The 26423-nt window shown below is 46.1% G+C and overlaps 1 protein-coding gene across 3 annotated transcripts; it reads right to left on the reverse strand.

The window, feature by feature from the left end:
• Positions 1-202: 202 nt before the first annotated feature.
• Positions 203-25771, reverse strand: DUSP10 (dual specificity phosphatase 10). 3 transcript variants are annotated; one of them, XM_038132724.1, is made up of 4 exons: positions 25620-25771; positions 23311-24156; positions 5780-6157; positions 203-2452 (listed from the first exon to the last, which is right to left on the reverse strand). In XM_038132724.1, the coding sequence occupies exons 2-4, from the start codon at positions 24110-24112 to the stop codon at positions 2187-2189; spliced, it is 1446 nt and encodes a 481-aa protein (XP_037988652.1). In that variant the 5' UTR covers positions 24113-24156; positions 25620-25771; the 3' UTR covers positions 203-2186. The 3 variants fall into 3 exon arrangements, with proteins under 3 accessions (XP_037988652.1, XP_037988653.1, XP_037988654.1); XM_038132725.1 differs by lacking the exon at positions 25620-25771 and adding an exon at positions 25048-25182; XM_038132726.1 differs by lacking the exon at positions 25620-25771 and adding an exon at positions 25021-25150.
• Between the last annotated feature and the right edge of the window lie 652 nt (positions 25772-26423).

Here is a 26423-nt window from a genome sequence, read left to right on the forward strand (position 1 = left end):
CTTTGCTAAGGGACCTCCTTCCTTCACAGTGCACAAAGGCTCCCAACCAGCAAATGGCACCCTCTCTGTCCAGCCACTATCTCCCTTAGCTCCAGGAGCAGTCACAGTTCAAGAAGTTTTGCTTTCTGGGCAACTATCACTGCCAAGGGTGTTTTCAACAAAAGGACCAATAATAATAATAGAAAAGAAAAAAAAATTCAACTTCAGTAGAAAAATAATTTAATAAAGGGATAAGTTTCAAGAAAATATCTGTATAGTAACAATATTTTAAGTAAAATGTCCACAAAAATATACATGTCTAATGTGATTATACATTAAGTTTTCCAACAGGTCCTGTTTTACACTTGTTTTAGTCCATGTAGGTTTTCATCTAGGAAAAGCCTTCACTGCTATCATCCTTTCTGGGACAGATCAGTTTGCACAAAAGAATCATATGAAAAATGTTTTCTAACTCATTTTAGGCTCATACAAATAAACTTTAGAGGTGGTAACAGTCCAGAACAGATCAGGTCATACCATATCATTAAAAAAAAAAGTGAATATAAACAAGGAAAGTGAAAGTCAGGTGCCCAAGGGACACTGTCAGGAAGAAACATCAGCCCTACAATACACACCACACAACACTGATACAGCTGGATAAGGAGGGGCATGAAGGAAAGAAGGGCAAGAGGGAGGGGAAAATCCCAGGAGGACGATTCCTAGGAATTGTGGAACTGCTAAACAAGGGGGCTATGGAGAGGCCAGGGAAAAGCACACATGACCAACATATGTCTAAAAACTCGACAATTTTGTAACATAGAAGATAAGCTAACTACAGGAATATGAAAAGGAATCAGTGGAGATTGTTTATTTCCTATTTTTCCAAATGGCTTCTGAGCTGTAGAAATAACAGGTCTGTTCCAAAAAGCCCTTACCAATAGTGCTGATTCAGTCAAACCAGAAAGAAAAATCTGGTTACAGAGAGATGGAAGAGTACAGCAGAAAGTAAAGAAAACATGTTTCACCAGCAGAAGACAGGAAGGCAATGCTGAAGGGAAGATGCCAAACAAGAGAAATCAATGTTGCCAATGGGAGAGGTACAATGCCAAAAAAAAACCAACCAAAGGGAACAAAACAAAAACCCAATCCCATAGAGAGAAAATGGAAAATGGCTAAAGAAATAAAAGGACACACACTTCCAAAAGATTTTTTTGTTTTATAATCAAATTTCTTTTACATAGACAACTAAAACACACCAATATTTTGTGCAAAAAATATTTTTAAATAAACTTTGCTTGTTCTACCTTTTTGTACATTCTGATATACATATGTAACAAGGTTTATGGCACTGTAACCAGGATCAAAATCATATAAAGGAACAAAATAATTGCTCTCATTTATCCTTTCTGAACCAAGCTGACTGCTGTTGCACTATTAGATTTTAAAAACTGTTATCTTATTATTAGTGGGCAGCCAACTCTTAATTGGTTTGAACACCCAAAACAAACCCCAAATTATTATTGCACAAGAAGCCAGTGAAGGCATATGGCATAGAATGATCAAAGTCCCTTACTGTTAAAACCTAACACCCTAAAATAGAAAAATAGAACCGGAACATGAAACATGCCAAATAAACTTTGTTTTCTTCTTTAGTTTGAGTCACAAGTGTGAAAAGTGCCTTGCAGACTTTTAAGCTGCTCTGATTTCCTTTGCATCAGTGAGCATTTTGCTAGGTTATCTTTAGCAAAGCCTTTGCAGAAGGAAGGCCCTTCTGTTTCAGGGAGGTTTTTTTCTGCTTTGTTTTGGCTATTCGTGTTTCGTCTTCAACTTAGGTTTCTTCAGCCTATGAACCTGCACAGACTACTTAGCCATAAACTCTACAAGTAGCCGGAGAGGAGGGAAAAATAAAAATTATAAGAAAAAAAGCCCAACACTTCTTCTTCCTGTTGTTTTTATTTTTAAAAGTACTCTTTTTGCTCTGAAGCCTCCCTGCTCTGCCGGTATCTGAGAAGGAAGTCAAAACAGCATCCCAAACCCAGCAGAGTTCTTGGATCTTTTAAAAACCTTTCCTTACCAAAAAAGGTTTTTATTCACAAAAAATTTGCCACAAAACTCCCCTTTGAAAGCTAAAAAGAAAACCCCACAACCCACACATCACTGCCCCAAATCAGGTGAAGAACAAGTTCTTCCCCCTCACAGCATGGCTGTCACACAACAGTCTCAACACCGATCAGCTTTGGTGTGAGGATTCGTGGGGTGACTCCATTGTTCAGGTCTTCTTCAAACTCCAGTAACTGCCCCATAAAGTTAAGGTTGGGGGAAATGATTGGTCGTTTTCCTTTGACAAATTTATAGGCATCCGTCATGGTCATGTGTGTGTGCTTCATTAGGTATGCAATAACGATGGTGGCAGATCGGGAGACACCGGCCTGGCAGTGGATGAGGAGACCTTTTCCACGCTGATGAGCTTCCTCTGCAAACGAGACAGACAGAAGAAAGTAAGATTTCTGCCAGTTTGTAAATTAGAACAAGCTCAGTGCAATTAAGAGTAACTTAATGTGAAAAGCCTCTTGATTTGATTACAAGCACAGTGGTGTCTCTTCCCCCCCTTCCCCTCCAGCACATCTTCCCCCAAGGTTTCAGAGCTACTGAAACCTTGAATGTGAAACCTGTGAAACATTCCTGTGAAACACACCTGTGAAACCTGTGACATGTGAAACCCCCAGTCCACTCTGACACTGAAAATCCTCACATCCACTCTATGCTCTTTATTAGTGGAACCATGCATTGAGAGATGCTGCTTCACTGCCAGGGAGCATTTTGTGAGGAGGGTAAGGTCCATGATGAGGAATCTTAGGCTCTATTTCCACCTCAGTTGCAACAACACTGCATTATGTCAGCATCTCAATCTCCCTGTTTTTCAGAGCAGGGAACCACTTCTAGAAACCAGGTATTTTCAGATTCAATTCATAACAATACATGTGTTTCAACGCCCTGTCCTCTGAAGATTTACCAAGGTACTCTTGAAATGAGCTTCAGTGGGTGTCTCTGCTGTGGTGCCTCTGCAAAAGGAGGAGCTGGATACACACACACACACACACCCACTACACCAAGATTCATCACTTAGAGGGAGGCACCCTGGGCAGCATTTGGGGGGGACAGAGTCCTTCTAACCACATGGTAACAGGACATGAGAGAGGACAGTCACTACCATACCATCCTCATGCTGCTGGGTAATTTAGTGACCAGGCTGTTCTGTAATTTTGCTGTCACTGTGGCTCCATGGGTTTGGCTGGGAAGAACTGTGTCAGCGTGTGCTGTTTGCTCTGACAGACTGTATGTTGTAGAGCAGCATCACACGGGAAGAACTGGTACATGTGACAATCAGGGGAGTCTGCCTGTTCTCTTTATGGTTAGTCAGGGTGGAACTGTGCAAGGGGACTTGTACTTTCTGACTTGTTCATTGGAAAAACAAAACACATCCTCATCTGCCACAGCTTGCTGTTGAAACAGGAGATGGAACTTTCAGGAAGTAACACTTCAAACTACTTCTTTTATTTCAATCCACAGGAGGAACGTGAATTTAGTTTGCAGGTTTTGGCACAAATCCAACCCCACCAAGAGTACAGTTCAACCCACCCCATGGGTTCAACCTGTACTGTGAGAGCATAAATGAAGCCAACTTCCCTCTAGACACTTTTACCAGTTAGTATTTCAGAAAGCTGAAACTCTAACACATTTTGACACACATTCCCAGAGAGTTTCTGATGATTTCGCTTCCTATGGATTTAGTCTTAGCTAAACCTGGGGTTGGCTGTGGTTTTTTGAGGACATATTTAAAGAAACATAGGCCAACAATCCACTGTTTAAACATTTCCAGATCTTCTCAAAAGCAATTTAAAGTTTACCCTGAGGAAGGGAAAGCTTTGACCAGTTACTTCCCCAGCTGGCTCTCAATGGAGAAATATTTGTTTATTAAAACAAAAACAGACCCTCAAGCTGTAATTATTAAAAAGGAAGTAAAATGGGTTTTGAAATGCTTTCTAAATCTTTCCAGAGCAAAGCTGCTTTCTCTGCTCTTGGTAAGGTCACAAGCCAAACACTATTCTTTCAGTGATTTTGAGAACTCCCCATCCATAGGGATGAGGGGAGCAGAAATCTCTCTCTTGTACCTCAGAAAGACCTCAATGGAGCTTCACAGTCTTTTTACCTAAGCTTAGCCTATTGCATGTCCTCATCTTGTTGAACTCAAAGTTTAAGGTTTTACTGGATTTCTTGATATAGCCGTTTTCCTAGAGGATCAAAGCAAGGTTTCCTTTTCTCTGCCCTTCACCCAAACAAGTGTTCACCTTCCCAGGCACACAGTAACCAGCAGCTTAGGGAGCTGACAGCACTACTGGTACTGCTCGGACTGGGTTAGGAACACAAGGGAAAATTTGAGTTAGAGATCCTTTGGTCCTTCACACTGTAGAAGACAAGGCCAAAGGCTCAGAGTGGTAAAACTCACCTGAACTTCAGCATAAGCAGTGATTTCTCTATTCACTTCACTAAAGCAGTATGGCTGCAGAGCACAGGCATCAGCACACCACAACCCCCTGCCAAGACACAGCCAGGAGGAGCCATTTGCTTCTGCCCAGCACACAGCAGGGGCAGATGGGCTCACAGCAACCTGCTGAGCCTGGCCCTCCTGCCCTGGCACCCAGTCCCACAGCTGGGGCCAAATCCTTGCCGAGCCTGAGTAAACCTGAGTGCAGAGCCAGCACAAAGGAGGGCAGGGAGGAACATGGCTCTGCACCACTCCCCCCCCCCCATTATGGGGTCAGTCGAGGACCTATACTGCGATGCACACACAAGCACACTTCTTCCTTTGTCTAGTACTCCTCCACCAAACCTGAAGTATTGGTAAACGAATTAGCTCAGTCTCAGCACAAAAAAATAGAATTTTATGTCAGTGGTTCTCCTGGCATATTTCAGAAAACCTCTTAGGACACATACTTTTGCTAGGGAAGCACCTTTACTATGCCACAGAAGCAGTGTCCACAAAGACATCTAGAGGGGCAAGGAAAGATCCCCAAAAGCTTTCAGTACCACATGCTGAAGTCCTCTCTGACCAGCCCTGCTTGAAGTGGCTATCTAGCTTTAGCCTAGCTGAGCATGGCCCCAAACTTGGCTGAGGGCTATGCTGTGCTGATTGTAATGAGGTCCAGAACAACGCTGCTGGGTCACTTCTTCAGCAATCTCCATAACAAGCTGCGTGTCTGTGGTGAACTCTCTCATAGCCTAGAGGGTTTAGAGGCTTATTAATGCAAGTTTTCATCACTACCCACTCAACCACACATACACTCTGAAGCTATAAATCTAATGGTGGAACAAGCCAAGTGTGAAAGTTTGTCAGTTTTCTCATTAAGTTAGCAAAGACTGAGAGAACATTAAGAATAGTCACTATAAAAAACTGGCTGAAAGCCAGTGTGGAAAATAGGAATGCAAAGGAATCAAAAAGAGGGGATGACGAAAGTCCCAATTTTGTGGGGTTTCCTGAATTCAGAACCTTGGAGGTAGGCGTTACTATCACTGGATAAAAATTGTAACTTCAGGCTACTTAACCAGATGGGCCAGAGATGAGAAATGACAGAAATATGAGGTGCTCAGCATTTCTGACAGCCCAAACTAAAGGAAATATGGCCTTAACCAGCCTTCAGAGCTGTTGGAAAAGCATAAAGTTCACTCTAAATTGTTGTAACAGGTAAAAATAGTAACAATTAAAAAACAAACGGGAGTATTTCCAGGCAAGGGTAATTACCAATGAACTCAAAAGCCTCTTCAAAATACTGCCTGAGATTCTGCTTGTTGCTGTCAGTGGCTGGGAGTCGCTTGTAGTTGAACATGCCTTTCTCGTAATGGTACAGGGGCAGGTGAGTGGTCACATTGATGACATAGCCAATGTTCATCCTCTGCATTTTCTCCAAGTCCTGAGCATCATGCTCGTTTCCGAGGAAGAGGAAGGGCAGGATGGGGGTGAGCTCAGCGTTCTCAATGTCTGGCGTGGTGGGGATGGACTGAGGTAGCACAGGGGGCACAGCGGAGGCACCGCCCCCTCCTCCCCCCTCGGGGCACTCTTGCAGCTGGAGGGAGTTGTCGCAGAGGTTTTCATAGTTCTGCTTGAAACCGCTGAGTCCTCCTGGGAAAAGAGACCATGCAGATACTTTGGTTAGATACCCCAAGATTTCTCCAGAGCACACAGTGGGGCCTCAAGGGCTGCAGCTGGCTCTACTGTCCACACCACCACTGTAAGTGTCACTGGGCTGTCGACATGCCTGTCGACACTAGGCATGAATCAGCAGCAGGCATTGTCCTCCCTCTACACAGCGGATGGTGCCAAGGGACAACAGGGCTCACAGACAAACATGCCTCTGTGCAACATCAGCCTGCTGAGGTTGCCTCACCTACTGGCCCATGCGACAAGGAAGGTGTTCCAAGAAAGAAACATCACCAAAACTAAGGGGCCAAAGGGCTATCAGCACACTAGAGCAGAGAAGCAGGCCAGCTGGGACAGTCTTAGCTTTACCTGCCCTTTAGCAGGCCTGCAGGGCATCCCCCCACCTAAGAGCTCTGAGGGGGATGGGAGCAGCTCACCCTGACATCGCTCCAGAGAACAGCATGTACCCATCTGTGCACCCAAACAAAAGAAAACCACTCCTTGTAACCTAACAGCAACTGAGGTGCTTGCTTAACATATGGCAAACAGCTCTCCTTTTGCTGCCCCGGCCACCTGAAAATATCTAGCAAGAGTTATTTTTAGGACAGTAAAATGGATTGGAAAATAGATCTGATTTTTTCAGTGAAGGAAGCTCATGCCTTCCCTGCTCTATTGCTGGTTTTTTCAATAACCATTTCCCTCCCCTTACTTTTTTTTTTTTTTTTTTTTTTTTTTTTTTGAGGAGGGTGGCTTCGCAGAGCTAAAGCAAGCAAAGTGGACCTTCTTTCTACACTTCATTCTGCACTGACATCAGCAGCGGCAGGCTCTCCACCTGCCCAGTTTCCATGGCGATCCCATAAAGCACACAATCACATCAGCTGACATGACGTCAGCTCTTTGAGTGCAAACAATACAAGAACTACTACTTTGTGCAAGGCCTTTGGTAGGAGGCGGCGTTGTTCCTGGGAGCTGCTGATGTAATACTAACAGGTGGCTCCTCCGAAAGAAAAGGGCAGAAAGAGGAGAAACGCAGGGATGTGTTCCCCCCCCCGCCCCCCCCCATGCACGTTGCTGTTGTATCGGGATACTTGAAGTCATGCTCAGCATTAACATGAGCCAAGTGCTCGTGCTCAATTGCACTTTGTTAACTGCAAGCGAAAAAAAAAACCCAGGAGAGGGGAGAGCAACTCTGAAGTTACCAGAAAGAACCACACTAGCCAAAATAACTGTGGAATGTCACAGTCTCAATAATGTTATTTAAAAAGAAAAAAAAATAAGAGAGGCTATTTGTCTTTTCCACACTCTTTCACAGTGATCCCGTGAAGGTGTTAAAGTGAAGCAAAATCTGCTACCACTTGGGCTCTGGATCAGACACAGCAAAGGGTTTCAATGCCTACTGTTAAGGGCTGCAATTCAAATGTCCAATTCAAGTGTCTGTGACATGCCTAGGGTGGGACCCACCCAGGCTCATTTTGGTGCCCTGCGCTGTATTTCAAGGGCATGAGGCACCCAAACTAGTTACAACCATGTGAGCCCCTGTAATGAAAATGCCCTTTTCCACATCCATACTCGTGTCCTTCACACACTGCTACTGACGTAATTTCCCTAAAATCTTGAAATGCCTACAAAATGCAGAATATTTCCCCTGCCTCAAAAATGTGCGTGTCTTCAGCTATTTCTGCTGTTTACAGAACACAGAGCAAACAGATTTGCTTTAAAGATCTTTATTCTCAAAGTTGTTATAACAGGGGATCACGATAGAAAGAAGAGCAAGGACAAAAATTTGAGCTCAACCGCACCACCCGGCCTCAACAGGGCTTGAAAAGTCTTCTCAGTCCACTCAAGAAAACAAACAAGATGATGGTCCCCAAGCTGAAGATGTTTGAAGTCATCTAAACCAATAGCCCCAGCCTACAGTTTAGGCTAAAGGCTAAACCCTAACCCACATTCCCATTTTTCTGAATGGGCAAGCAATCCATTCAGCTTGAATATTGATGTTTAAGCAATAGCCACAGCATGCTGGGATTCCTAAGAAAACCCCTGAAAAAATCTTTGTTGAAAAAGTTGACCCTAGAGCCAACACTCATTTTCCACCTCTCCTGCTCACTTCTGGGAATAAGCAGCCCCAGCTGGAGATAGGACCCCACTGGTTCGTCACTCAGGTGGGGACACACTGACAGTGTGGCAGACACCATCTTGCTTCAGCAGCTGCCTTGTAAGGCACAGCAGAAAATCAAGGCAAAGGATGGGAAGGGACCCCAAATGCAACATGCAGAAGATGCCCCAACAAGTGGAGTAGCCAGGCATATAATACCTTTATTCACAATTTTTTTACAGACATTTGCCAGTATCACCATTCCTACTGTCAGTTCATATCCCCCACTCTCCTTGTTCATCTCCTCAGGTGAGAGCAGAGTTAAAAAGTCAATTCAAACAATATTTAAAGCAACCCTCAGAGCAAATTTTCCTGAAAGAACACATTACTGGGGAGAAGATTACTAACCTGGACTGGCTCAGACATGTCAGCAAGGGAGGACTGGACAAAAACACTGGCACCCAGGAAAAGATGCAGCAAGATGCAGTTATGGCAGCAAGCTGAACCCTAATCCAACAGCAGGAGCTTAGCTTAGATCTGTGCTGCCATATGAATCATGGAGGTCCCAAAAAAGGGCCCAGATACCTTCTCAGTGGTGTTCCATTCTCAACACACACGATCCTTGCACAAACTGATTTATGAGGCACTAGAGTAATTTAAGTGGTGCTCAAGCATGTATAATGCTCAGGCTTTTCTTAAGTTCGAGAGTACCTCCCAAAACAGGTCCAAGCAAAGTTAATAATGATCAGTCAGAAAGACAGGGATGGATTTCCCACATAAAGGTAAATACAACATACAAAGTATTCAAATGCATCTGTATTCCCTTGGCAAGCAGCTGCTATTTCAGTTAATTTCAAGTCTTCATTTAGGAAGGGTAGAAAAGGTGGGAGAGAAGAAGCTGTACCCACACCAGAGGCCAACACAAATCTCTTGCAAGCCTGGTCTAAGAGTTGATTCATTAAACTCAGTAAGGTGCAAGACACCTACTGACCACAACTCCAGATCACAAGGAAGCTCAAGGCATGGATGCAGAGACGCCCCTTGGGGTTGTAACAAAAGCTGTTTTGTGGTTGACCCTGCCCAAGCCTTTCCAAACCTGGGAAATTAAGGAAGCACTACAGAGGGCAGTAACAGCACCTGTGGCCAAGAAGCAGAATTTAGCAGAAGCCTCTCACTAGCACAAAAGCTGCATTTTAAAAGCAGCTTTTCAGATGCTGTTTGCAATATGGGAAAAGCCTTCATCATATAGAAACAACCTCAGTAGAGAGGCAACATAATATATTCACCAAGAAAGCCCATGGGAATGCATGGCAGTGCTGCTGCAACCACAACCATGGAGCCTGGACTAAGGAGTGTAGCCACCTTCAGTGACAAACCAAAATGCCAGCAGGCAGATGAGCAACTTATGGATGTCAATTTCAACAGACTGTCCTGCCTGCAGCCCATCTCCCCTGGCTTTAAACTCTCCACAGAGCTTGTAATGACCAAAGCATGGGAAGTATACCCAGCCAGTGGGATGCAGCCTGTGCATGGGCACGGACAACATCCCAAGTGCCTTTGCTCTGTTCCAGAATGGCTGCTGGGCAGGTGTTCAGAGGGCTGAACATATCCAAACCCAAAGAGAGATGGGCATACAAGGACACTCAGCACTCTGGGCAACACAAGGTTCCTTCCATGAGGAAATCAATCAGTGAAGCAGAATCCTTGCTGGCAGATGGCCTTGTGCGGTATTTAGCAGAATACAACAGAACACCAAGGGCTTTTTGCTCACCACTGATGCAAGACCCAGGTTGCAGAACCGTTCTTGCAGTTGTAACTGCATGACATTTTCCAACATCCTGCCCTGCCAGAACAGTTAGTAAGTGATAACAGACTTTGGAGTGTCTGAGACCTCAAAACTTTTGGGGAAGTTTTAAGTCAGCATCATACGTGCTCCAGCTATTCCCACTCATTTGTTCAAATTCTCTGCAGCCATCTGCCCATAAACATCTCACTTAATGCTCCTCAAACTCCCCCACCAGGCAGCACCCAAGCAGCAGCTGCACAGAGATTTTCCAGCTCCAAAGCCACCCAGGAGCCCAGGGCTCACATCAGCACTGCAAGACCAGGTGAGCAGCTGAACAGCAGCCAAAGCAGCTCTGAACAAATAAAAAAAGACAAGAAGCATGGCTCTGGCATCCAAGTCATGCTTAACACTGTGTCTGTCATTTGCCATCAGAAGAGGGCAAATACAATGCAAAACAAGCACAAAAGGTACAGCAAGAATGAGGCAGCCAGCTTTTTATGAGAGACTATGGCCTTGATATAGCATCATCTTCAAAGAAATCCAGAGAAACAAACCTTACCTGCACAGATTTATAAAAGTGGATTGGCTGGTTGGGGATTTGTTTGTTTGAGGGGATTTTTTTTGTTTGTCTTTACCATTGCAGCTTTTTAGTTTAGGGTTTTTGTTGTTTGTTGTTCAAGAATATTGAGAATTTAGGTACAAGGAGTACAGTAACACCTGGCCTCCTCCTCTGTCTCTCCTTCAGCCACCACTGCTGCTCTCCAGCTGTTTGACTATATGCAAACTAGGATTTGGGTTCACAATGTGCTTAGGAAACATATTGCAAATGTGCCAATCTGGAAACAGGCTCTTGCCCCGTAGTTAAGGAAGTAAATGACCTCGTTTCCCCTCCAGTGAGAGAGCTTAGAGAGAGGCAGCTACAGTCAAATACCCTCACCACAAAGCAACACCTTTGCATTACCTCATCGGTGTGGATATACTTTGTTCTGAGCATGGCAGGCATTGGGTGTTCCCGCTCCCACTGCAAACAGGAACATACTTTTATACATGACAGACTGCAGATGTGGGAGCCACATTTAGATTAAGCACGTGGTCTTATGAGACAACCAGACCTTTTATATGGCTTTCAAAGCTGTCCAGGTGGATTTCTGGATCTGCTCATCCTTGATTACAATACCACAAAGCCATCTCAGAAAAAAAAAAAGGGAAAAAAAAAAAAAGAAAAGCAATACACACACAAGCACAAGAAGAACAGAAATCCCAGGACACTGGGAAGTATCAGCAAAAGAGATGTTCAATCTGTAAATTCCCCTCCTCTCATGTTGCTGGGCTCTTGTGGGGTGTACAGCAGAGGATCTGGTGATACCACAGTTCTGGTCACCACAAGCTTTAGTCGCTCAGGAGTGAAGCCAAGCTTTAAAACACCCACTCAGCATGTGCCCTGAACATATCACCACAGCAAACCCCGTGGCTGTGTTCCAGTGAGTTTAGGGCTGAAATGTCACAGGGAGCATTCCAGGTGGAGGACAGAGACATTCAGACAATTGGCGTGAATCTGTTTAAGATAATGCTTTGAATTTGTGCAATACAGCCTGTTCCTTTAAATCTGTGACCTCATTTATTTACATTACTGCTGAAAAGCGCTGCCAGAAGCAACAGCTGATGACAGTCTCATGTATTTTTCCACTAAGACAACAATTAAACTGCTCCTGTGTTATTAATGAACAGATGACTTTGTGTCAAGTTGATTCAAAGCACAGGATGCCTCAAGGTTAAGCAAACGTGACTCCAGCATGTAAAAGTAGAAGTTAGGTATTGTCCAGATGCTTCGCCCACTCAGTGCTCTCCTCCTTCCTCAGCCTCCTGGGCATGAGGGCCCAGGTCTCATGGCCACTTCCCACCATGTTGACCACCAGTGTGTAGAGGTCCTGTTGCAGGGTGGCACACTGGTGCTGAGCCACCACCACTGCAATGCCACCATGTGGGCTGCTCCTGTACCATGGGACTTCTACCAAGGCAGTTGCTGCTGTACAGGTTGAAGCAGAATTCTGCCATTATAGGCCAAATCCACTCCCAGGATATGGACAATGACCTAAACAATCTCTTCACACCACCAACACAGCTATGGCTGCAGGTGTAGGTCTGCTGAGCACCAAGGAAACTGTCAGGGAGGGCATGGAGGCACTGGGGTTGCACCCATCAGGCACAGGACCTAAGGCCAACTTGCAGTAGAAGATGCAGCCATTACACTTGCTCACAGATGTTGGTGGAGTGATTTTAGCCATAACAAAGATTGTTCCTGCTGTGTCCTGGGGATTATGCTCTGTTCATCCTGAGGCACTGAAAGAAGGGATGCTCAGATCTCAGAACAACACAAGACACACACTTTCCTTGCCCAAGCAGGGCTCTGCTTCCCAAACTTCTTCTAGAGCAACAGCGCCAATCCAAGAAGATCACTGTAGGAGTGTTCCTACTCTTCAAGCAGATGGCTATCTCCTCACCACAGCTACAGCTGAGCAGTGCTCAAGGCTTGCCCTCACTGCTGCAGCACCCTTGACATGGCTGAAAATACTGTATTTGCTCACATAGCAGGAAGCAACTCCCTTAAATCCACAGGGGTGGGGACCTATTGGACCACACTCAGCCAGGTGACATTAGTGAACTCCTCACCTGCCTGTGGGATGTTCCAAGGAAACCCTGCCATTGGGCTTTCCCTGTCACCCGCACAGCATTCAGCAACAGCGGTGCTGCAAAAGATTAAGCTCTGAGCAAACAGCACACACAAAGAACAGCTTCCACCTTGATACACTCAATCTAATCTAGGCTCTCCCTCGAACTGAGCTGCCAACAGCACTTAAAAAAAAGGCAAATTTCGCATTCCAAAGAACTTGCAAGGTCAGTTTTTTTCCGTGTGGGAACTATCCCAAGAGGTCAGTTTGTACACAAGGGAGTCACAAGCACATCCTTGACACAATAGCTTTGAGGTCCCTTTAGAAGTCAAGAGTGCAATGCTGGATGAAGAGGAAAGGTTTCCCCTCAGCATTGAAGGACATGCACACACGTTTTCCATGTTATTTCTAATTTTATCTCACTATGGTTCATATTCCTCGTCACAGCACATTCTCTCCCACTGGCTTTTCAGGTCTTTGGCCTCATCCACTTTTATTTTTTTCCTCTTACACCAGGCACAGCAAAGCTGGCTCTCCCAGGGTCACATCCTGGGGAGGCAGGTGAGAAGTCATCCAAAGCCCCTTCCCCTGCCAGACTGTGCCAGAGTGGCTGGCTCTGTCCAGCTCCATTCTCGTCTTCTCCCATTTTCAACCACACCATCACCCCCAGGAGCCTCCCACACCTCAACACATGTCTTGCTTTTTTCCACCATCAGCTTTTACCCCTTCACTTTTCCTCTTTTCATGACTACCAGATCATCTAAATCCATTCCAATTAGAAAAAAAAACAACCATTCCTCCTTGACCTGTCACTAGAAAACCTTTCTTGGATTTCAGTTTAACTCTTCTTTATACTTTTTTTTTTGGTCTTAAATTTAGGTTTCTTTCTCAGGCCCTGAACACCCAAACAAACCACATATCCCATCCATATCATCCCTTTACCTGTCAGCTTTTCCAAGAGATGCTACTAACCTTTGGGCTCATCAGTCTGTCCAGAAGCCACCCTGAGTACTTTGGTTCCAGCTTGTAACTGGAAGTCTGCCCTATGCTATGGGAGTGCTGATTCTGCTTATTTCAAAATAAAAACTTAAGTATTCACGGGAAAATAAGCTAGTATTCTTCAAAGCACTGAGTTATCCTTGGGGAGCAGTCAGGAAGGTGAAAGAGGAGAAGGCCTGCTCTCAATTTTGGTACAAGGACTAAATTATACAAGAATGTAAATAGTAATAAGGCAAGAAACCCCGTATCCCAAACACACTATGGTGACAACTCTGTAGCCACCAAGGAGGACTGTACTCACCCTCCCCAGAGGGCAAGCGTTTATAGCAGAAACTCAAAATTAGTCACATTACAACTTCTCAGGGCAAAAGTATGTGTTCCCATGGGAATGCAGACTAACATGAAGTCCAATTAAATAATCACTGGAAATGTCAGCATAAACCCTGAAGGAATACATACTTCTACTGTGAAATGCTCCCACTGGAAATCATATTAACAAAAAGGTCATCAAGAAATGCTAAAGCAATGTACAAAAGAGACAGGGGAACTGGGGGGGGGGGGGGGGGAACAGGAACTATCTTAATGCAATAAAATACCATAAATGGTTTTATATTGACAAAGAGTTACGGGTCTGTTTTCCGAGGTAGAGCTGAGCAGATTTGCCCTAAACAGCAAGTTTCATTTGTTTTTTAATCTATTACCAGTTCTCTCCCTGGCCATCATCACATGCATCTCTCAAGCAAGTGGCCTAGAAAGAGCCAGCACAGGAGCAGGATGCAAGCAGCTGTGGCTCAGCACGTCTGAGGAAGGAGAAGGGTCCCAGCACTGTGTCAGAGATCTGTAATCCTAGATGCGTAGGAGTGGATCTTTCTGTTTAATCTGCGTGTTTTAGAGAACACTGACATTTTCATGCTTCACCCACCCATTTATTCTCTTTCCCCTTTTAAGGACAACCTTTCCAGGACAGTTTCTTTCTAAAGAGAGAGCAGGATGCTTTGTTTCTCCTGAGGATAACACAGGCTCTTTTCCAGTCCAAGCCACTGCTCCTCTACATCAGAAACACCAGCACCATGCACATTAATATGAAAGGAAAACAGGGTGCTGATATACCTCACCCTCATTTGGGAGTACTATCCATTCCTGACGAATTTAAACTCTTTTTAGACTGAAAAGTTTCTACCCTTTTGTCTAGAAATAACAATATCTGGCTCTGATTTGACGTTTTCTAGCAAGGCATTCCAAAGCACATGAAGGAAAAACAGAGAAAGCAAAGGATGGTGTCTTGACATATCTCAGTGCCACGGAGTCCAAATTAAAAGCAGCACACTACTGGAACTAGCATGGTGTATGCTCACCCCCACTTTGACAAAAGCTTCAGGGCCAGTTCTGCTGGCACATACATCCCAGTATAAATGGTCAAGGAACCAAAGCTAGCCCCCAAAAACCCCACAGGCAAAGAGAAAGTTGACCGACCCAGATTGCATCCATATTCTTCAGACTAAAGGCAAGAAGGAAACAGGGAGAGGGGGAAGAGAAAAAGACCTGTTTACAGAATCCAGAGCTAAACAGCAATAAAACAAGGAATATTTCCAGCTAGATGAAAATCATCCCTTCTGTACAAATACAATAACTCCTTGTCTCCACTCATATTTCCCAGGAAACATAAGAACTGTGTTGTCCCTAAATAGAGATGATGCTCTGCCTTCCTGGACTACCACCCATGAATTTAAGAATAATTTCATTTTAAACAATCAGAGTTGTTCTGTACCTAAAATATGCTAGCAAATTTTAAGCAGCAGCAAAAGTCTTATTCCTTGCTCTCATCAACTGGACAGGCAGATTCCCATTACCTTAGCAGAGAACAAGAAGAATTAAGAGCCCAGACTCAACATAGTGCAGGTCAACTGCTCCAACAACAGCTTTTGCTTTAAAGCATTAGTGTTCAACTGCTTACATAAGGATTAATATCACACTTTGGCATAATGAACCGGAGACAACTAATTTGACTGATATGACAAAAGCTTGCAAGTTATCTTTTATTTTCCAAGTCTCTTTAAGCCATTGTAAAAAAAAATTCATGTGTGGACAAAGAGTAACATTTGTTCTTCTTTTTATTACCTTTAATTAGAAGCAGCTCTGCTCTGTTGCAGTGAATCAAGTGGGAATTTATCCAGGCATGCTGTAGACTTTTTAAAGCTAGGGCATAGTAAAAGAGTTGGAGCCAATGTGTTCACATCTCTATTATTATTGTCTTAATTTATATTTCCCAATTTACTCCTTCAAAGCCCTAATCTTGGAAGCAGGGTGTTGCATGCACACAAAGCAGTATTTAACCCTGGCAGGAGCTGTGGCTTCCAAGCCCTCCCACCCAGCAGAAGCATTCCTGTCCTCCAGCAGCAGGTAATGACAGATTTAGAGTTCCCTCTCAACCCCACCATGCCCAGACTCTCCAGTGGGGACAGCCCAGTGCAGAAGCTCCCACTGCAGGAGCTGTGGGTGGGTGTAGCTGAGCTAGACAAAGGGTGGCACTGCTCCAGGCAGCAGCAATCACAAGTTCATTCCTTCAAGTCAGAGGGACTAGGTGGCACCTAGACCTGTAAGGTCCCAGTTGCTCCCTGCAGACTGGCCAGTTTAGGTCTCTCTGCACACACTCTCATGGAACAGGCTCACTGAAACCAAGTGCCCAGAGATCAGAAGCAGCTTGTGCCCCTTCCTGATCTTGTTTTTTTTTTACTGAGAGCAGAGCATTCCTTCGAAAAGGAGGCAACTCCCTCACCCAAGCAAAGAAACACATGAAGATGAACCTTGATTTTTAAAAAAAAATACCTGGAGGCAAATCAGAGCCTAAAATTTAGCAAAAATGAACTATCAAGGGAAGAGGGTGCTCCTAAATCCATCTCCCACTTTCTGCAGCAGGCAGCTGTGTTGTCCCAGGGCACCACTGTAACTATGGATGGAGCCAGGGTGAAACACACTTAACACCAATGGCAACAAGAGAGACAAGCTCTGTGTAACAAATGGTGCAAGGGGCATTAAAAAATAAAAAATAAACCAACCAGTCAAAAACCCTACAACAAAACAAAACAAACCCTCCAAATCAGAGGAAAATAACTTCTCTATGCCTCATGGCAAGTCTGTCGTGTGGGCCTAATCAGAGCTCCCTGCCCTGCTATCTCGGCCCAGATTTATCCCTCTAGTCCAGTTCCTCCCTTTTTGTACCACATCGTAGACGGACTTGCTTCTCCATCTCTTCCCCTTTCCTTCCAGCCCCTAAAATGTTGCTCCAGGTGGTCAGAGACCACCTCCTGTTAGGACACAGGCCCATGGGGAATCAACATCTTTCTAAGCAGCAGAGGACACACCAAAAACCTACAGAATGCTCCCAGATGTGAGGCTGCCTTCACCATAGATACTAATTGAAGCAAAGAGTTTCCTGTACTAAAAAGTCATAAGGTGTTTAAACAAAAGGAAACAACAAAACCTCCAAGCTTCACTACTGAACCACAGAGCATTCATCAACACACTGTGAAGAGACCACGAGCACCCCTGGACTTTCCAGCTGCCAAAACATGTCCCCTGAATCCCTCATGCCTCCTGCCCACAGCAGTCCCCATTCTGCCTCATCAGGGTGTCCTGACTGGCACAGCCAGGACTGGTGGCTGAACCTAAGAGCACTAGTGCACATTTCAGCTTTTCCACAACCCTCAACACTCAATGGATCAAGAGCAGGTGAAAGGGCTGCCAGAGGAAGCTGAAGCAAATGCAATGTTCAAGACAGCACCTTGATCCAATCTCCTTTCAACGGGACTCTTTGCAGCCTTTACTTTTCCATGAGGCAGGGAAAGGTGACATCCATGAGATACACACTGCTCTTCTTTAAGCCCCAGCTTACCAAACACCTTTATGATAACAACAAATTAACTTTTACAGTACGGAGGTGTTTAAAAAACTGCTACAGACTGATTCAGCTGAGAACTTAGAATCAAAGCTTCAGAAAAACAGCTGCTCACAGTAATTCAGGTCAGTCTTGTGATTTCTGTAGCCAGCACTCTCCCAGGCCCACCAGGGATTTCCCAACAAGGTCAAAGCACCACACAAAATCTTATCTCACACACAGAGGGACCAATGCATTAGGTTATCTTCAGATTACCATAATCTATTTCTTTAAACAGCATGACTTCTACAGCCCTGCAAGCTGATGCTGAATATCTGAGAGGTGTTTTCCTCCTGGCTGGCTGGTGAAATTGCAAAGCAGGGAAACGTTGAGATGTACACATGCTGCTTATATTTATGGCATTTCTTCACTTTTGACTTGTTTGCATAAATAACAACCCCTAACTATAATGGGGCATTTCACAGAGTAAAGAGTCATAGCCAAAAGACAAGGGACTGACCCCCACTTCAAATGCATCATAAAGCCAAGGTAATCTCACTAAAAATTTCTGTGCTCATAAGTGTAGTGAAAATTTTGGCTGCTGCTTTGGAAGAAAATCACACATGTACAGGTCTAAATTTTTTTTAAAAAAAAAAAGCCCATCTGTATTAAGATCCAGACACCACTCAAACCTCAAACACAGCTACCCTTCCATCCTGAGCCTCTCCAAAATGTTGTTCTCCACCTTGAGAACAAAAAGCCAGAAGGTAGATGAGTATACGATCCTTGAGAGATTCCAGTAGAGGAAATCTCTGGCAGGGAAAGGGTAAGGGCAGCACATGAGGCATTCAGCTAATTATAACCCAACATCTACCTACCAGGAACATCACAGGGAATGTTACCCCAGTTTACCCATAACTGGAACCAGATTTTTCTTTACAAGCATCAGAGAGGTTTGCCTAATGTAACTTTTTTACTTCTTAACTCTTAGTTCTTAATTCCCAGGGTATAAGAAACTGGGGAGCCAAAAACAGGGGGGAGAAAAAAAAAACTCCTTTCTATTCCTCCCTTTCCAAGACAGTGTCATTGCTCTCTTCCCAAGGACAGTTAAAATGTGACAGGCACCATGCAAGCCAGCACAGCAAACTCTCAGATGCCTTAATCTCAGAGAAAATGCCACATTTACCATTACTGTTCAACAGGCAAAGTAGAGGTACGTCTCCTCTGCAGAAGTATACCCTCAAAATATGTCAAATACCCTGGTCTCCAGCCACACCATCATCCAAATTTATCTATATGCAAAAGGTAATGACACATACAACCAATTTGCTAGTGTAATGGCCAAGAAGATTAGTTATTCCAGTAGAAAGATACTTTAAGCACCAGCAATCAGAGCCTGAACAATGAAGGTGATATCTCAGCCCTGACAGAGCTAGCAGAAGCTCTTCCCCCAATGACTGATAGGGCCAGCTCTCCTCTGCAGCACAGAGGGAACACATTTTATTTTTAAATGTTAAGTGACTCATGTGAAATGTCCAGTGCTTTTAAAACTACACATTTCCCTATTACAACCATGACCTAATACTTATTCAGTTGAGATCTCTGGTAGAAATAAGTGCCAGGCACATGTTTTGTTGGTCAGCTGGATTTGTTGACCATTACATCAAGCTTTACTTTCAAATACACTTGTGCAGTGTAATCCAATTAGGGTTTAAAGCAACACTGACAGTGTTAAATTCTATAACTAATGAAAGTAATAATTAAGGTATTTGTACAAGTTATGACCAGGTCAGGTATTCAAAGGCAGCGGATTACAGTATTTACATGAATGCAGGAGAACATAAAGCAAGTAATTATTCCTTTTGTAAGGATCTCAGTTCCCCTGTAGTTGTTTCAACTTTGCTGATATGTGTGGTAAGAGATCTGAAACTATTCTTAGACCATGGCAGAAAGTATGAAGTGGTTTCTTGGCAGGTCTTACACTCCCCACTATAATGAGAGCTTGTCACTTCATTTATTTCCCCATCAGATGAGCAGAGAGAAGACTGAAAGGCAGAGCATAAATAAGCTCCTCAGACTGTGAACAAGAACCAAGAAAGAATCAGGTTTTGTGGAGGAACCAGCTGGTTCCTCCCCATCTTCTCTGCAGAAGTCCAGCCATGAGTTTACAGCATATAGTAGAAATTAAAAAAAAAAAAAAAAAGCTAAATCATATTTTTTACCTCTGCATTTGAATTCCTTGAAGTCAAACACAAAAGCCTTTACAAACTAAACACAAGACTTAAGCAGGTTCACAAGGCTCCCACTGCTGGGTCTTGAGGGAAAAGGAAGAATGGCAGAATGGAGACAATGCCACTGAACCCTGGTCAGGGAGACAAAGGCAACTCCTCTAGTGTTAAAAGCTGCCAAGATGTGCTGGCATAGATCCTTCCATTTTTTCATTTTATTTTCCTTTGTAGATTGAATTTAGCTTGTGGGAAAAAAAAAAAAAAAAAAAAAAAAAAAAAGCTGAACTCCAAGCCTAAATGTTTCAGTCATGGAAAACGAGTACTTTTCATCTGAATGTAAATGAATTTTCCACTTTCCATTTTTAGGTCCCAGTAGCAAACTCAAGCACACAAGCCCCCAAGACTCAAGGAAACTTTTGCTATGAGCTGAGGTGCTCAAGGAAGGCAGAGATGCCTTACTGTTGGGTTTGCAGGAGGGAAAGGGGTACAGCCCTACCAAGGAGGGCCAGGGCTGGTGACCCAGCCCGGGGTCACAGCACCATGCTCTTTCCCTCCCCAAATTCAGCTTTAACATTGGCCTTGAGCAGAAGGGACACTGGACACATATCACCAGCCCCCTCTCCATTTCAATGCTAAGAAAAAAAAAATTAAATTTAAAAAAAAGCATCTACAAAAAGTGAGGCCTTTAGTTTTCAGCAAACATGGAATACCATGGTCATGGGATGTTGGGGAAAATATTTTGTTTATAAACAGACTGAGCAGCAGCTTCAGCCAGGACAGCTCAGGCTGCTACGGTAGCAGGACTGTAAAATACAGGATTCTTATGGGTTTATTTTTTTGTAAAAATAGATAATTTATGCCTGTCTCAAGTGTTGCTGTGCCTCGTGGCAAAAGAAATAAGCAGATCTTTCTTAAGAGCTTAAATCAAAATTATGCATTTGTTACATTTATGACCAAAAAAAAAAAAATTTTAAAAGAGAGGCATGGATAGAAAGGGGGGAACTGAAGTCTTAAAATCTTCCTTGCCACAGTGTACACGAAACCTTCTATTGTGACAGCCCTAGTTTATACATTGGTCTGCTACATTAAAAATAAACCACACCATCTCTTTTTAACTCGTGCCTAATAAGGCACACCACACATTCATTTATCATCTATAAATCACGACCCGGCCTTGGAAAACAGCAGAGGGTTTCTGTGCTGCTTAAAAAGCCTGGGGCACCTCAAAGCCGCTTGCCTGCAGGGCCAGGCGCTGCCAGGCAGAGCTGTAACCCAAGCCCCGGCTTCGGCGATGGGACCGCGATGTGCCAGCGTGCCACGAGTGCGGCAGCGGGGCCGCGGGCTGACAGGCAGCACCAAACATGGAGAAGGTGCCACCACATCGCGGGGACGGGAACTTGGACAGCCCGGTTAGCAACCAGTGTTTGCAAACATAACACCGGGGATCAGATGGGCCGGCAATAAATTAGGGCCGGGCAGAGCAAGAGAAATCACTGAAAGTAACAGACCCAGGCAAAGAGGGCTCCCTGCCCCCCCCCCCCCGCCCCAGTTCCGTTTTAGCGCCTGAACACAGGGATGGGGATGCGCCAACTGAAGCACGACGGAAAAAAACGCTATCTGTCAAGTGAAACTAAATAACGAGTGCTTCCAGCGCCACTCCCCCAGCTCGGAAAGTTAGCCGCAGCCTTCCTAAATGCTGCTCTATCCCATGCTCAACTCCATTTGACCCTAGCTGGAGCCCCACTTCAAAGAACGGGAGAGGAGTTCCGGTGATGGTCCGGAGGGGGGACCTCCTCACTACAGGCTCCCCGAGGTGAGGTCTGCTCCAGCCCAGCTCATCACTATATTCAAAAAGCAAAGGATTTGGGTTTTCTGTCTTCTGGCACACTTCCAGATCTGTTGACAGGCCAGTTTGGGGAAGAGATTTCTGCTAAGCAGGGCTTTGAGGTAACATTTCTCAGTGTCTGAAAACCAAAAATGGCCCAAGGACTGCCATGAGCACCAGGTTAATCCCAGAGCAGCACAGAGAGCTGGGAGGTGGGAGAAGGGGCAGCCACAACCTGCCTACAGGGCCCAACAGCTCAGCGCTGCCCAATTACTGCTCTGCAGTTTCATCTCAGCCATGATCTCATTCCAGGTACTGAAGAAGTACCATGTGAGGTTCAAGAGAAGCTAGAGTGTTTTCAGAAAAACAGAGAGAACACCTTCAGCACTCCACTTTTCTAAAGATAGGAAGGCTTGCAGACTACAGCCACATATCCAGCTGCAAAGGCTGTACAACAGAAGGATTACCACCAGAAAGGCACAACTCCAGTGGCAGCCTCGCTCTGCCAAGCACCTCATCTCCTTCTTCCACAGATGAAGGGCATCATCGTGACCCCAGAGACTCAATAAAAGCATACTGTTCAAACTTCCACAAGACATACAGACAGAGGAGTATCTCACAGGATCCCTAGGTCCTACAAAGGCATGAAATACAGCTGAGGAAAAGGGATAAAGTACCAGCCCATTCTAGTCTCTTGCCACACCATGCAGGTTGAAGTAGCAAGCTGCACAGAAAAATTAAGCAAATTAAATACATACAGTATGAGCTAGGCAGTAAATCCTTCCATAGTTCCCCACTGCCACAGCCAGCCAACCATGCCTCCGAATGGCATAAGCACTCAGGGGAAAGGAAATTTAATCTAGAGGACAGCATTGTTATAAATAGGATCTCAAGAATAAAGTGAAGAAAGGAAGTGTCCTTGGATGATACCTTAATTGGTGGGGCTCATCTCCACCAAAGCATTAAGGGATAAATCAAATTCCATATTAAAACAGGAGCCTTTACAGGAAAGCCATATACATACGTAAGCACTCATACACAGAAACACACCATTTTCAGATCACTTTTTAAACAAATAGTTTCTGCTTGTCCATTATTCTGACCCCATATCACCAAAACTAAGCTTGATTGCTCAAGTTTTGCTGACTGATCCATGACACAATGCCTCAGACCAAGTGACCTCCCTCGTCTTTCCTTCTCCCTCCTTCTACTCTCCCACTGTCCATCTCCAGCACCTATGAGTCCAGTTTTACATGGACTAAAATAAGGCTGCTAAGTAAAGGTCAGTCTGACAAGCTAAAAGAGAAGTATCCCCTCCTGGACCTCTGTTCCTTGGGCTATAAATACTCAGAATAAGCACTGGGGGAAATTCTTTGTTTGCACAGACAGACACCAGGAAGCACATTTCCTCCTCCTTGCACTTCTCACCCCTCCTGCTATTCAAGGACAACATCCAGAGAAAAGCAAGCATCTCTCTGCTACCAGCTCCATGACCTGTCCATGGAAGGCATTTGCTTTGCCACGGATGACTTGAGGCACACAGGCCTTCCCAGAGATAAACTGATGCTTTCAAGGTGCAACCATCAGCAAGGCTGACAGCAGAGAGTACACACTGCAAAGCAAACCAACACACTGTGTCTGGGCAACGAGGAGGATTACCTTTTAGGACTAAGGGCTCCTTGCCTTCTCGCTTGAGTGATTCCAGAACTATGTGGAGTGGCTGGGAAGGTGTCACCCTGCTTGGCTCATTGGTATTCTCATCATAAACTACAATTTCTTTGGAAAAGATTCTCTTGAAGGAGTCCTTGCCTTCCCGGCAGGAGATCAAGTCCAAGACTGTGATCTTGCCCTGCTGGAGCCTTCTCCGGCTGATCTTGTCAGAACAGTTAATGTGGACAGCCCCTTGAATGTGGCTCTTATTATACTCCATGAAGGGCCTGCAGTCAATGATGACAGGCCCTTGGTTCTGTTGGTGGCTCTTGCTGCATTTGGTCATCTTCTTGGCCAGATCATTGGGGTAGATGATTTTGATGCTGGTGAGTTGCTTGGTGCTGCCCAAGACGGGGCTCCCCACTCCGCCCAGTGGGCTCAGGCTGCCGGTGTTCCCATTGCTGTTGACCATTTGGTTGGCAGGGCAGGTGGGGGAGGCTCCGGTGTGGGTGTTGCTGGTGCTCGCTTGAGTTTGGGCCTGAGTGTCCTTGTCGTATGTTGCCACAGTGCAGCAACTGGCACTGCTGCATCCACAACTCAGGGAGCGTGCAGAGCCGTTGGATGAGGGCATATACGTGAGATTAGCAGTCTTTAGGGACACAACAGCTGCACCAAGCAAAGTGGAGTGGCTCTCACCTGCAGAAGAAGCAGATTCAAGGAAGCTGGAGTCTAAACACAGGTTGAGATCCTGAGGTCTCACTGGCCTTGAAAGTGCCACTACTACCCTGTCATCTAAAGGAGATGGAGGCATGAGGAGGCTGAGCACTAGCAAGTTAAGAAGAACTCAAGATCACCCTGAAAAAGAAAAAGCAGAAGGGAAAGAAGAAAAAAGGTGATGAAAACAGATCATGAAATCACATCAACTGACAGATCCAGCAACTTATTTTGCCAACACCATTATCCCTAGCCTAACAATCCCTTCTGACAGTTACCAGCTCACAGTAGCTGCTAAAAAGCCTTTTCAGTGCTGCAGAGAATACTTCAGCTATCTGCATGTGCACCCATGGCACGCAGAATCCACACAAGCAGCCTGGACTGTGCAGCGACACCCAGGAGAAGGTATTTAGCTACATGCAGACAGTATTGAGCTATTCCGAAACCCCAGGCTGCAAGGCTCACCACCGATAACGACAGAGGCATGTTCCCTTATCCTGTTTCTCACTGAAAAGGAAGCAACTACTGGGCTGAGTCCACTACAGGGAGGAACGTGTAAGAGCTGAATAGCTGAATGTGTCAGGGTTGATATGCAACTTTTCCAGCAAGCTGGAATAAAATTAGCCTGTGAATAATTTTTCTGAGACAGTTACAAATTTGAACACGTGAGGCTAAACAAAAAAATACTCAATAGAAAACAAAAATATTAGCTTCTGGAGATCCTTATAAGCGTGCACCTTGCACTTCCCTCCCTCTGTTAGAGGTGAATCCAACTCCAGTTAAGCCCCTAGCTCCAAGCTCGGGAAGTCTGCTGTTCTCCAGCAGTCCGTGAGGTAAATTCCCACTCCCCACCACATTTCACAGCTTCTTCAAAGAGTGGTCCCCTCCGCCCCAGCCAAGGTCACTGCCTGCCCCGCCTTTGCCTTCCTATCGGCTAAGACACAGCATTCAGCAAATCCCCCCGTTTCTACTCGGCAGACAACGAAGACGACAGGAGCAAAATACCCAAAGCAAGCCCTGACAGTGCGCCACCTTCACCATCAACTTTGGGAGCAGCCGCAGCTCTCGCTGAAAAATCCATCCCAGTATCAACTTCACCAACTCCACCAAGGCCCCGAGCAGGGCGAGCAGTCGCAGCTCCCGTTTGCCGCCCAGGCCGGCTCTGCACCGTGACGGCTAGATGTCCATCCCGAACAGGGGATGGCGGGCACCTCCGAAGCGCGGAAAGGTGTCGCGACCCGCCCGCCCGGGCACGGCGGAGTGCCGCGGCCGGGCAGAGCGGGACCAGCGGCGGCTCGCTCGAGAGGCTTTCCCAGCCCGTTCTTTTCCCAACCCTCCCCTCGCTCTATTTTAGGATAAGAACTAGGATAAGGGCGCCCCGAGAGCCTTCGCCTGACGCAGTGAAAATTTTTAAATAAACGAGAGACAACCCAGCTACCCCAGCGAGGGGAGACAACGAAAGAGCCCACGAAAAGCGGGAAGCTAAAGTTTTGCCCCCGATCGCAGACAGCCGGGGCTGCCATCAACCGCGCGGCGGGCCGGGCCAGGCCGGGCCGGCGCTCCCGCAGCCGCGGGCTCCTCTCCGCGCCGTGCCCCGCACTCACCGGCGCGTCGCGCTCCGGCCCGGTGCGCGGAGGTGGCGGCGGCCGCCGCGGGAGGAGCCGCCGGTGCGTGTCGCGCCCGCTGCCCCACGCGCCACCCGCCCCGCGCGCCGCCCGCACCATCCTCGTTACTTTCTCTTTTGCTACCGCGTAAATGTACGGACCGGCGGGGGCGGGGCCCGCGCCGACGGGCGGCCGCGCCGACCAATCCAAGTGCGGGGGCCGGCCCGAAGGCGGGTGGTGACGTCATCGGCAGCCAATGGAAAGGGCGCGGCGCCAGCCCCGCGCACCTAGCCAGCCGCTGCTCCCCGCGGACGGGAGGGGGCGGCCAACGCGCGCGGCCCCGCGGCAGCGCCCCCCGCAGGACGGGGAGCGCCCGGGAGCGCCCCGCGTTCGGCCGTGGCCGCGGCTCACGGGAACGGGGCAGCGGCACCAGCTACGGGGGCCAGGAGAGCATCAGCCCTGCTCTCGGAGCGCGGCGGCAGCGGGCAGTGCTGCCCGTCCGCGCTAGCCCCGCTGCAAGAGGCTCGGCAATGAAAGAGCGGCGCCACCCCGAGAGGATGCTGTATAGGTACTTTTCCAAGCAGTCTTTCCCTGTCAGAAACAAGCTCACATGAGGTACTCGGGAGGAGGAAAACCCAGCAGCTACATCTCCTCTTGGGTCAGTCCATCACGCATCAATCCGCCAAGGCAGAGACAGGGAAAGTGGCATCTCCATTCTACCAGTCCACCCTGACCATGGTAGCACTGGAGAGTTTCACCCACAGCCCAGCATGCAAACCCGCTGAGCTACAGGAGGAAGGATGA

Source organism: Motacilla alba, chromosome 3, assembly GCF_015832195.1.
Source record: "Motacilla alba alba isolate MOTALB_02 chromosome 3, Motacilla_alba_V1.0_pri, whole genome shotgun sequence".
In the NCBI taxonomy this organism is placed as follows: domain Eukaryota; kingdom Metazoa; phylum Chordata; class Aves; order Passeriformes; family Motacillidae; genus Motacilla; species Motacilla alba.